Source organism: Oryza glaberrima, chromosome 4 (assembly GCF_000147395.1).
Source record: "Oryza glaberrima chromosome 4, OglaRS2, whole genome shotgun sequence".
Classification (NCBI taxonomy): Eukaryota; Viridiplantae; Streptophyta; class Magnoliopsida; order Poales; family Poaceae; genus Oryza; species Oryza glaberrima.
In genome coordinates, this window is record NC_068329.1 from 1,258,218 (window position 1) to 1,270,743 (window position 12,526).

The 12,526-nt window shown below is 37.5% G+C and overlaps 1 protein-coding gene across 1 annotated transcript; it reads left to right on the plus strand.

Moving 5' to 3' along the window:
• The first annotated feature begins 2,586 nt into the window (after positions 1 to 2,586).
• LOC127770341 (subtilisin-like protease SBT3.9) lies at positions 2,587 to 12,111 on the plus strand. The gene is made up of 10 exons (XM_052296007.1): positions 2,587 to 2,712; positions 3,013 to 3,104; positions 3,768 to 3,865; positions 4,080 to 4,235; positions 5,589 to 6,202; positions 6,331 to 6,398; positions 7,290 to 7,550; positions 7,779 to 7,917; positions 8,850 to 9,039; positions 11,256 to 12,111. The coding sequence occupies exons 1-10, from the start codon at positions 2,605 to 2,607 to the stop codon at positions 11,804 to 11,806; spliced, it is 2,277 nt and encodes a 758-aa protein (XP_052151967.1). The 5' UTR covers positions 2,587 to 2,604; the 3' UTR covers positions 11,807 to 12,111.
• Positions 12,112 to 12,526: the final 415 nt, after the last annotated feature.

Here is a 12,526-nt window from a genome sequence, read left to right on the forward strand (position 1 = left end):
GTATGAATAACCTGTTGGAATATAATTTTTTGAAAAAAATGATGTATTCCGTGTATTTACTAAAATTTACAGTAGTAAAGAAAAGAATAACGAATTTAAAAAGGAAAAAAAATCAGTTACCTCTTTTTCTAGTTATCGATTGAAATTTCGATGATTTCGCTTGGAATTTCGTCAAAGCCGGCCGGTTTTCACAAGTTTATCGTAAACTCAGGGAATTTGTATTTAAATTTTGGTTTATGAAATTTGTTCGCAATCTACCGGCTTTCCACCGGATTTCGTGAAAACCATCATTCCGTCAAAGCCCGAAACGGAAGGCCATCTCGGAATCGTAAACCCGGGTCAAGATACACAGTCCACAGTTAGCAACCGATCATAATCACTCCACCAATCATCATGGTATAGGTGCATTTAGTGGAAAAGGTGCCTGAATAGCCAAGAGACAGAAATCCAAAGAAAGAAGGATATAAGTATAACTCTCCTAGAGTGACACCTAAGCAGTAAGCACCAATATTTCCAATTGTGGCGTCAGGGTCTGGCATAGCCACTCCGGTCATTGGCAAATGCGCAATAGAATTTTGATGTTAATGTAGGGTCATGAAATGGAATTTTTGTATGGGCACTAAAAATTTGGTGGCTCCCGCCACAAAATATTTTAGCACATTTTCATGGAAATGGGTCATTGTTCTACCATCAGAGCTATATATCCACACAGGAGGTATGGCTAGAGAATATGCCTGTGTGTGGATCATATGCTGGCCATTTTGTGCTATAGCTTGAATGTAACTCTCTTTGGCCATATGGTGGACCTGGTTTAAATCACCTTCAAATAACTTTAGCCTTTTCCCCCATGTTTTTGCCTTTCATCAAATTAAAGGGAAGAGGTGGATGTCAAGCTCCTTATCTACATCAGGAGAGGACATTGCAATCCATCAACAATGAAATTCTTCTGCATGTCTGCAGAATGAAAGATTCTTTAAGCATTCCCATTCTTAACTGGTTACAAAGCTCTTGTAATTTCTGGGGGCTTTGTTTTTGTTTTTCTCTGTACACAACGTTTTTTGTTTAAATATATTACTACTGGGCTTTGCCCATGTAGTATTTTCCATAAAAAAAATAAAGCACCTGGATATTATGGAGGTTAGTACTAGGTAGCATATATCTATGGACCAATAGGTCAATTAGTATACTACTTTTTTTTCTTTCTCAAGAAGTGGAGACCGGAGTGATGAGGACCACATGACCACAATAACACGTGCACCAAAAAAGGTTTTAGCACATTCCCAAATAAAAGTAAAATGTAAAAGAGGATACACATATTGGAGTTAAAAAAACAAAGATACAAATATTGGAGAAAATATTATATAATTTTGTTTCTAGTGTTAAAGTACTCACTCGATCCCGAAATATAAGAATTCGTAGTGTTTAAAATTTGCCCCTGAATATAAGGATTTATAGTGTACTACTACTCCACAAACCACCTTTAATTTAATTTGTGCTCAATCTACCCCTACATGTCTCTGTTACAAGGAGAACTTGCTCTATGGATCTTTATTTAATTAGAATATATAGATGATGAATTGATGATTGATCAATATACATCATGCTGCGAGCGCAAGGTTCAGCGACAAAAACTAGTGATTGCACAAAAGTGGCTCCATATGAAACATTGAATCCTTAAAGTCTTATATTCCTTTGGGGCATCGAATTGATAGATGAACAACGACATTGGATACATATATTCTTGGTATGAATGAGTGTTTGCTCCAAAATCCATTGTGCTAGCTCTCTCTGTGTGCATTGTGCAAGACACTCAGAGGGTGAGGGGTCTTGTAAGTTGTAACTTCCCTCTCCTTGGATATATTGTTGGATATATAGTAAAATATTCTTACGAGAGACAAGTTATATATTTCAAACAATTATTTTTTCATAATTATATACTACATTTGTTCGTTTTTTTAATAGATGATGCCATTGACTTTTCGAATAACGTATGTCCATTTATCTTTTTTCAAAAATACAGCGTAAATATGCTAAAATTTAAGTCATATTTAAAGTTTCTTTAATGGCAAAAATATCACAACAAAATAAATAACATTTATATATTTTTTAATAAATACAATGGTTGAACGCCACGTAAAGAAACAACGGCATCATCTATTTAAAAATAGAGGGAGGCATATTCGTTTTAACTTATGGTCCACTGCTCCATTTGTACACTACCACAGGCATATTATATGCACATGATCCATAAGTGAAAGTCAATGTTTGCATTGAGATGGACATGCTGGCCCATTTAGTACTCCCTCCGTATTTTAATGTATGACGCCGTTGATTTTTTGACCAACGTTTGACCATTCGTCTTATTCAAATTTTTTTATGTAAATACAAAAATACTTATGTCATACTTAAAGAACATTTGATGATAAATCAAGTCACAATAAAATAAATGATAATTACATAAATTTTTTGAATAAGATGAAAGGTCAAACGTTTGTTAAAAAGTCAATGGCGTCATACATTAAAATACGGAGGGAGTATAAATTAGAGGGAAGCTAGGCAGTTGCATATGATCCATATGTACACGACTCAAAGATCAGTAGAGATATGTGGAGGCTCTCAAGGCAGTCTCTTCTTCTCACCTTTCTTCTCCACTTCTTGCTGCAAACGGCATGCTCGTTGCACGCTCTAAAGCAGAACGAACCGCCAAGGAAGGTATGACTAAGAAGTCGCCATAATCATTTCCTACAATCGCCATGCGCGCATATCATGTTTCTGATCACAAATTTTTATGGTTCTGGTTTTTGAAAAGTTACTGGAGGCATTACACTAAAACTAAAATATGTACCATAAAAATTAAGTGCGGTGTCTCTCAGTATCTCCTTAAAAGACCGTAAAAGTGTTCTTAATGATGAGGTGATTAATTAGCTAGGACTAAATTAATGCATGATATAGTACCTTATATATATGTAGGTGCATGTATGGCTTATTGATGAACTATAACCTTATTTGAAGATATACATTGTCTACCTTGGGGAGAGAAAACACGATGATGCTGATCTTATCACTGATTCCCATCATGCCATGCTCACCTCTGTTCTGGGAAGGTAAGTACATACATATAGATATGTGCTCGACTGAAAAATTATATGTTATTCCATCCGTTTACAGATACTTTGTTATTTTTAACTGGTGATACTGCCTAGAAAGTATTTATACACCGGTTTCAGATCTAATGTTGATAACTTATTGTGTACAGCATTAGGAGAAGATAGGAATTTTTGTACGGCATGCAAAATGTGATACGGAAAGTATTTTGAATAAATATAGTGGTCAAAAGTAGCATCGTTTGTAAATGATTGGACCGAGTACCTCTTATGCAAAGCTTAATTATAGCTAGAGTGCTTTTGAGGTGGTATCTTTTGTCACTCTAGCTCCGGAGCATCAACTTTGAAAGAGTTACTTAGATTAAAAAGGACAGTTAAGTGGATAATTAATAATTTTGTGTTCCTTACAGTCACAAAGACCCCAATTAATTATCCATTCCTAATACCTGTCTAGTGAAAAAGTACCAGCACATAGAATTTTTACCTGCTATTATGCGTGCCGGGTAACTGCTCATGCTTCTTTGATTGACAGACGAAAATAAAACATTTGAACTATTATACTAAATTAAAGTACACGCCCCTCGAAAATAGTACATATCCACATATACATTGAATAACTAATTCAAATATTAATGCAACTAATCTTTGGTTAATTGTTTGAAGCAAGGAGGAGGCTCTCGAGTCTATTGTGTACAGCTACAGATACAGTTTCTCTGGCTTTGCTGCAAGGCTCACAAAAGCACAAGCAAGCAAGCTACGGCGTAATTAATTAATCTCCCTTTTCCTTTAAGATAAAATTATGGATACTGTACAAGTGTACATACATACATATATATATATATATATACATACATATATATATATATATATATATATATATATATATGTATGTATGTATATATGTATGTATGTATGTTTTGATGATTCTAATTGCATGCTCACTCTTGTTGGATTGGTTACATTGATATATTCTAGGGTTGTCAGATGTGGTCAGCGTGAAAGAAAACCAAATCCACCAAATGCATACCAGTCGAAGCTGGGATTTTCTTGGAATGGACTACAGGCAACCAAATGGCCTGCTTGCTAAAGCTAAATATGGGGATGGCACTATAATTGGTGTCATTGACTCAGGTAATTATTTGGGAAGGCAATTAATTAGTAGTACCTTATTTGAAAAGGCAATTGATAATTATTTCCTGCATGGTTATATAGCCGTTCCAATTTCATTGTTTTGTTGATTATATATACCACGCGAATTGAAAAAATATAGAGGGTTTGTTTGGTTATCCGCACCACTCTAACCAATGTAGGAGTCAATCGACCATTTCGGCGGCCTGGGTAGGTACAAATGGGGTTATTTCATTGGTTAGATTGGTTGGTCCTAGATATGGTGAGATATCGTTTCGATGAGTGTATGAGAAGCTTCTGTACATATAAGAGGTTTTGTTTGATTGGCTTATAAGTATTGAGTTTAGCCATACAATATACTGCTAGTATATACTGCAAGTATATATGATCTAACGGTGTAGATTGATTTAATTTTTTATTTAATTAGATTGCAGTATAAACTTTGAAAGGGTAATTTTGTCTTTTCTTCGTTATTCTATCATCAAATCGTGCTATCGTTATGTGCTTTGTCATCAAATGGCGTTCAGGATGCTTCTCTCCTAATGCACGATAAGATCCAGGAACGAGTACACTCAATTAGATTCAATTTGAACCAAAAATTACTAAAGTGTTGTTTTAATTTTCTACCAAATTCCTAATATATATGCCCTTTTATATACTGCCAGTATATACTGGTAGTATATTGTACCGTAAAAGTTCTCCATTTTTAAGGGTGGTGACAATAATCTTAGTTCAAGATAATTTAGGGTGAGGAGGCAGATTTATAACTCATGGAGATAATAATAAAATATAAGTCTCAGATTCAGCCTATTAACTTTTTAATAAAATTTATCCAATGCTTAACAAGTTGCTTGGTGAATTAGTGAAACAAACCGGTTGGATGGTAGAGTTGTCTGTTCATGACTAGGATTTTTAGTACACACTTATTTATGCAAACACAAATATTTCTTGGTAAAAAATAAATTTAATTTATCCCCAACTGCTGCTAGTTTATACTCCGTCCATTGCACATTATAATACGTTTGGCCACTCCATTCCTCGTATAGATTCACTAACACGACACATATATGAAGCATTTATATGAATCTATTAAAAAAAACCTAAAACATCTTATAATATGAAACATATGAAACATAGAATGTATTTGCAAGTCTATATCGCTAGGACACATCTGCCGTCCATAGGATTTCTACAGAAGAGAGAGTCGTGCTAAAGTATATATAATTAAATTCTACGCACTCTATCATCACCTTAATTAATTGTACTTTTGAATGAAATAGTCGGTACATGCAACTTGATAACTGTGATTTATCAAATAATATTTAGAATTTTAATTAATTTTCTATTTTTTTATAGGTATCACGCCTGAGTCAGCAAGCTTTGCCGATATTGGATATGGCCCCCCGCCAACCAAATGGAAAGGGATTTGCCAGGTTGGCCCATCGTTTGAGGCCATAAGTTGCAACCGGAAGCTTATCGGTGCACGGTGGTACATCGATGACGAGATTCTAAGTAGCATATCCGAGAACGAGGTTCTTTCTCCTAGGGATGTCGAAGGCCATGGCACGCACACAGCCTCAACGGCTGGTGGCAACATCGTCCACAATGTTAGCTTTCTGGGGCTAGCTGCAGGGACAGTTCGGGGTGGAGCGCCTCGTGCACGATTAGCCATATACAAGGCCTGTTGGTCCGGTTATGGCTGCTCCGGTGCAACCGTGTTGAAAGCCATGGACGACGCTGTCTATGATGGTGTTGATGTCTTATCACTTTCTATAGGTGGTACGAAAGAAGATGTGGGAACCCTACATGTCGTCGCTAATGGTATCTCGGTTGTCTATGCTGGTGGAAACGATGGTCCCATTGCTCAGACGGTGGAGAACCAATCACCATGGCTAGTAACGGTCGCTGCAACCACCATGGATCGGTCCTTCCCTGTGGTTATCACCTTGGGAAACGGCGAAAAGTTGGTGGTATGTTTGTATTAATTAGATAAATAATATATATGTGTCCGACGATATAATGCTAGCTGTTTGCAATTTGTTTATCGATCATGCATTAATTTGATTATCTCCATCTCATCTCTGACGACACTTCGCAGGCGCAATCCTTTGTCCTCCTGGAAACTGCAAGTCAGTTCAGTGAGATACAGAAGTACACAGACGAGGAGTAAGTGTAGTAGCTAGCAAATCAATACTAATTACCCTATGATTCAATACATATACATTTTTTTCAATTAAGATAATAGAAAAATTCTGGCCTTTACCTAGAAGTAAGCTCAAGTCAAATTGTTATTTCGTACCCCTCCGTTTTATAATTTCATATTATAAGTTGTTTCTAATCAAAGTTTTATAAGTTTATAACCAAATTTACAAAAATTGATATAGTAATATTTTAAATATAAAACAAACATATTATTAAAATATATTCAATGTTAAATTTAATGAAACTAATTTAGAGTTATAGATGTTGCTAATTTTTTTTATAAATTTGGTCAAACTTAAAGATGTTTGGCTAAGAAAAAAAAAGTTAAACGACTTATAATACGAAACGGAGGGAGCGAGTAGCACATATATATGTCATATGTCATAATTTGGATGGCAAGATATTGCTAAGAGCAAATCCTATTGCGAAATCTTCATCCATAATTGACAAAGAGCTATGTAACCATCATCTCTATATAAGGACATGCGTACTTCATCTTATCGTTTGTCCTTCTCAAGTAGTAAACTTTAGTGGAATCAACCATATACAAAATAATACTACCTCCGTTTTTTAAATAGATGACGCCGTTGACTTTTTCTCACATGTTTGACCATTCGTTTTATTCAAAAAATTTACGTAATTATAATTTATTTTGTTATGAGTTGTTTTATCACTCATAGTACTTTAAGTGTGATTTATATCTTATACATTTGCATAAAATTTTTGAAAAAGATGAATGGTCAAACATGTGAGAAAAGGTCAACGGCGTCATCTATTAAAAAACAGAGGTAGTATATCATATATAAAAACATCATGTACTAGCTAGGTAGTGTATAAAATGATTTGCTGCTGCAGATGCAATGCCAACAATATTATGAACAGCACGGTGAAGGGGAAAATAGCCTTCTGCTTCATGGGAGAGATGTTGAATAATAAGCAGCAGACATCATACCCTGATGTCACCACGGCAGTGGCAGCCAAAGGAGGCAGAGCAGTCATCTTGCCGCGGTTCTACACCGAAACAATTCTCCAAGATGATCCCATCATCACTGATTTGGATATTCCGTTTGTCCCTATTGACTATGAGATGGCCCAAAGGATTGACGAGTACATCAGGTAGGTAGCTTAATTCTGGTTCTAAAATACAAGCTTAATTCTTATACATATATATCGAGTCTTGTATAGCTTAATTATTATACAACCTGTGTCCATAATTCAATTCAAAAGTGAAATTAACAAACTATATCACGTTCAATATTTTGTTTAAATCTTCAATAATTTCCTTTAACTAACTAGTTTCCATCCATGTTTTATCGTTAATCCTTTTCTTTTTATTGAACACAGCAATGGTATAAATGGTAATTATATCCCAAGGGCAAAGATATCATTAACCCAAACGAGGATTGGAGATGAAATTTCTGCCCCAAAAGTCGCAGTTTTCTCATCGAGGGGGCCTAGTTCTATCTATCCTGGTGTTCTCAAGGTAAGACTGATATTAGTTACAGTCAATATATATCTCAATCTCTCCTCTCTAAGTCGCCAATGAGCCTTTGCAAAGTCACCAACTGGCACTTCGGCTCCACCCACTTCTTCCCCGTCATACACTTGTGCGCAAATATTCGTAGAATATTGGATCCATTTTGATATATTTAGGGCCTGTTTAGTTTGTGAAGTGAAATTTTTTGGGTGTCACATCGGATGTTTGACCGGATGTTGGAAGGGCTTTTCGGATACGAATGAAAAAAATAATTTCATAACTCGCCTGGAAACCGCGAGATGAATCTTTTGAGCCTAATTAATCCGTCATTAGCACACGTGGGTTACTATAGCACTTATGGCTAATCATGGACTAATTAGACTCAAAAGATTCGTCTTGTGATTTCCCCCCTAACTGTGCAATTAGTTTTTTCATTTATCTATATTTAATGCTTTATGTATGTGTCCAAAGATTCGATGTGATGTTTTTGGGAAAAAAATTTGGGGAACTAAACGGGGCCTTAACAAGTTTAGGAGTGTAATTTTTTTATATCTTTTTTTTTTTGCAATTTTATGGAACTTAAATGGTATTCATACACACAATTATCAAGGAGTTAAGGATTGGTATTGTCATTTTACAGTTTTATTTTCTTTAAGGTGGGAATTCCTAGATTTTTCTAATTAGTGTATAATTTCTCTCTTCTACCTTCTAGAAATAAATAAGGTGGTAACTTAATTTTAGAAGGATCTGCAACTAGTACAAATAAATAAAGAAAGGCAATTTCCTAATAGATGGAGTACTCTATTTCAGATGCATTAATTTTTTCTTTTGCAAGAAAATTTAATTAACAATTTCTTCAATCAACAAGAATGTTTTCACCTGTTTTCTCATCGGACAATGTTCTGTTATCATAACACGGCATTCTCCCAAATTTGCAGCCGGACATTGCTGCACCAGGGGTTTCGATTTTAGCCGCTGCTCAGATTCCATATTACAAAGGTGTTTCCTACCATTTCGATTCTGGAACATCTATGGCTTGCCCCCATGTAGCTGGGATCATTGCGGTGCTCAAGTCCATTCATCCAAAATGGTCACCTGCGGCTCTCAAATCCGCAATCATGACAACAGGTAATTAATTATCTCTTTTTTTTTATAACAAAAGGCTTTGTTTGGAACGTAGAGATTTGCGATTATATATATTTCGTTCAACAATCGGCTCACTTGATTGACCTTATTGGATTTAAAGAACTAGCCAACAACTTGTGATTCTAGTTTTTGTGCTAATACTTCATTTCAAATGGACCATATTGGCCATAACTTTCTTTTTGCGGGGAAGGGGACTTTGATTAATCAATACAGGACAGAAAATTCAGACTAAATGTGCTCTATTTCAAATGGACTTTCATCACCAAGCCAGAACCCTGATGCTGCCCCGAAGCAACCAGCATGCAGATGCCAACTTAATTATGGCTCACTATGTTTTGTTTTCTCTGCACCTTTTTCGTTCTAACAGCTAGCTAGCTACCCTATGTCCCTATCTATCGAATAGTAGCACCAATTTGATCAAGTACTAAGAAAAGAAATTCCACACCTGAGCAAGAGATAATTAAGATGTTATTATGATCCAAAATGTGCCAATATTGTTCTATAATACTTTTGTTTTCGGATGTCGACATAGGGTCATGCACATCATGACCAATAATTACTGACCGATAGCAGTCGGGGAAGATCTACAGGCAAATTATCCGTCAATTTAACATTCTGACATAAACTAGCTTTCTTTCATCGACAAGCATTCTATGGGCAAAACTTAGGCAGCAATCTATCTATTAGCAACACGGGATGAAGATTATGCTTGGGCGTGGGTACGGGTGGATGTCGGGACAGCTCGGCTCGGTCTAGCTCGTCGGCTTTGCTCGTTAGGAAGCTGGCTCGTTATCCTAGCAAGCTATCGGCACGGCTTGTTGTCTAGCTTTAACTGGCTCGTTTGGCTCGTGAGCCAATGAAGTCATGAATAGTACTGGCAATAATCTGCAACTGATTAGCATTTCAAGTATAGCAGCATCATCCAACAAATGAACATATAAGGGATTTGAGCGACAATTTACAGAGATGCAGGATCATCTGCATGAATCAATATATCATGACAAATCTCAGAACAACAACAACAACCAAAAAAGAGAAGCACAGTATCACAAACTCACAGTAGCTGCCATTCTATATTTCCAATCACGATAGAGAAAGCAGTACATAATATGCTACTGGATCTCATTTGCCTCCTCCATGGCGGATAAGGACGCGCCGGCGAGCAGCGTGGACGTGGTGCGCGGTGCGCCCTGGCCTTCGGCGACGGGATGGCCAAGGGCGTGGCGCTGTGGGGACGGGCGACGGCGCCGCAGCCCATGGGATGGTGGTGGGCTGCTGGCGGCGCTAGGGAGATTGAGATTGGGCGGCGGCGTGGTGATAGGAATGTTTCCCTTATTTTACCGCTTCCAGCTTCCAGGTAGGGACCCAACCTATGGTTACCATGGGTTATGGGCTAGATCGCAAATGGGCATTGTTAGGCTTCCTCTAGACTCCTCTGTGCTGTTGTTATTTCTTGGCTCGTTTAGCTCGTAAGCGGCTCACGAGCCCGCTTGACCCCCTGCTCAGCATGCTAACAATTTTCAACGAGCTGAATCGAGCCGAACCGACCATAAATCGAGCGAGCTAATGAGCCACGAGCTTTCTATCCACCTCCATGCGTGGGAGAATCTGGAGAGCAAAGCATAGAGAAACAAATGCCCTTTCCTGAACCTGCCGACACACGTATGGCTTCACTTCTTGCTGCCCCACTCAACTCCTCTACCGTCTCTTCATGTGCTATCTGCCTCTACCACCTCCCTCCTGCTTCGGCGAAATTTTTTACCAGCAAAGGTTTGTTTAAAGATCTGTGCACTGGTAAGAGTTTATCTGCCGGGAAGCTTAAATTTAGTGGCCAATTGGTCTGTCGAAAATGTCTTTTTCTGTTGGCAAAGAATTTTATTGACATGTTCTTTCCCACTCACTTGTTTCCTATTGAGAAAAGCCTTTACTGACAGGCCGAATGACATCATAAACACATAACCTTTGCCGACAATTGAGCTGTTGGTGCATTTAGGTCATGGTGCAGTGATGTAATGAAGTTTCCAGTCTAAGTCCACCAAACACACAAGTATCTTGGACCTCCAAATTTCACTTTTTCCTGTTTTCTCTTGTTGCTAATCCCCTGGTGGCCACTCGCCAAGAAAATATGTTCATTTGATGATGTATATATTGAGCTAATAACATTCTGAATTCTGATATTTATATTTCAAAACATGCAGCACTTACATATGACAACAACGGGATGCCAATACAAGCTAATGGAAGAGTTCAAAAGATTGCTGATCCTTTTGATTATGGAGCAGGGTTTGTTAATCCGGTCATGGCAGCTGATCCAGGCCTTATCTACGACATCACCGCATCTGATTACCTCAAATTCTTCAACTGCATGGGAGGATTAGGCTCAGGGGACAATTGCACCACAGCGAAAGGATCACTTACTGACCTGAACCTCCCATCCATTGCCATCCCTAACCTCAGGACATTCCAAGCTATGACACGCACTGTCACCAATGTTGGCCAAGTTAATGCCGTGTATAAGGCATTCTTCCAAGCTCCAGCTGGTGTCGAGATGGCCGTCGAGCCACCAGTGCTGGTGTTCAACAAGGACAGAAGAGTGCAGAGCTTCAGGGTGACCTTCAAGGCTACACGAAAGGTGCAGGGTGACTACAGGTTTGGAAGCTTGGCGTGGCATGATGGAGGCAGCCACTGGGTTCGGATCCCCATCGCCGTTCGCATCGTGATTGAGGAGATCTACTCCAAGATCTCCTAATTAATTGGATATTGGATATATATGCTAGCTACTAATGATGCTAGTTGATCAATGGTCGAATGGAATAAATGAAGGCGAATTCATATGCTCCAATATATAGCATGTTATATGTGTTTCTGGAATCTTGCTGCATCTTATTCCAAATCCAAGTGGCGTATATCTGTTAAAATTTATGGTTGAATAATATATCTAATCTTGTGTTAGATGTTTGTGCTACCATGTGATCAAAGGAATCATTAAAACTTGATTATTAATATGTACGGAAATAATCCCTGCAAAAAAAATATGTATGAAAATAAATAAAAAAGGGCATATATGTTTCGATACATTGTGTTTTCTCATTCTGAATTTTAGACTTTGATTCGAGGATTAGTTTTAAGGATTTTCTTAGCCACTTTCGTGATGGCTCTTTTTTTATGACCATTAATAAGTAAACAATCTATGTATAAATTAAATTTATTATTTATTAAAAGTCAAACTTTGAGAATTCAGAGTTGCTTTGGATTATAATAATCCAATACTGTGCCAGGGTTATAATAGCCCATGTAGGTAACCCACAGTCCAACCAATGGGACATCTCCTATTTGCCATGGCTCAATTTGGAGGACACCACAATCAATTGATCGAAGGGTCCTTAATCCCTTATTTGTTATGTCATCAAGATTGACAGTCTACCCTAAAGAGGCAGAAATCTGCATGTGAATTAGTACTACCACAGGC

What these genes read in the sequence shown, in the direction of transcription:
- LOC127770341 (XM_052296007.1), top strand. Translation starts at nt 2,605, where the DNA reads ATGTGGAGGCTCTCAAGGCAGTCTCTTCTTCTCACCTTTCTTCTCCAC. An exon ending in AGAACGAACCGCCAAGGAAG is followed by an intron (nt 2,713 to 3,012) that starts GTATGACTAAGA and finishes CCTTATTTGAAG; the next exon opens with ATATACATTGTCTACCTTGG. An exon ending in CTCACCTCTGTTCTGGGAAG is followed by an intron (nt 3,105 to 3,767) that starts GTAAGTACATAC and finishes AATTGTTTGAAG; the next exon opens with CAAGGAGGAGGCTCTCGAGT.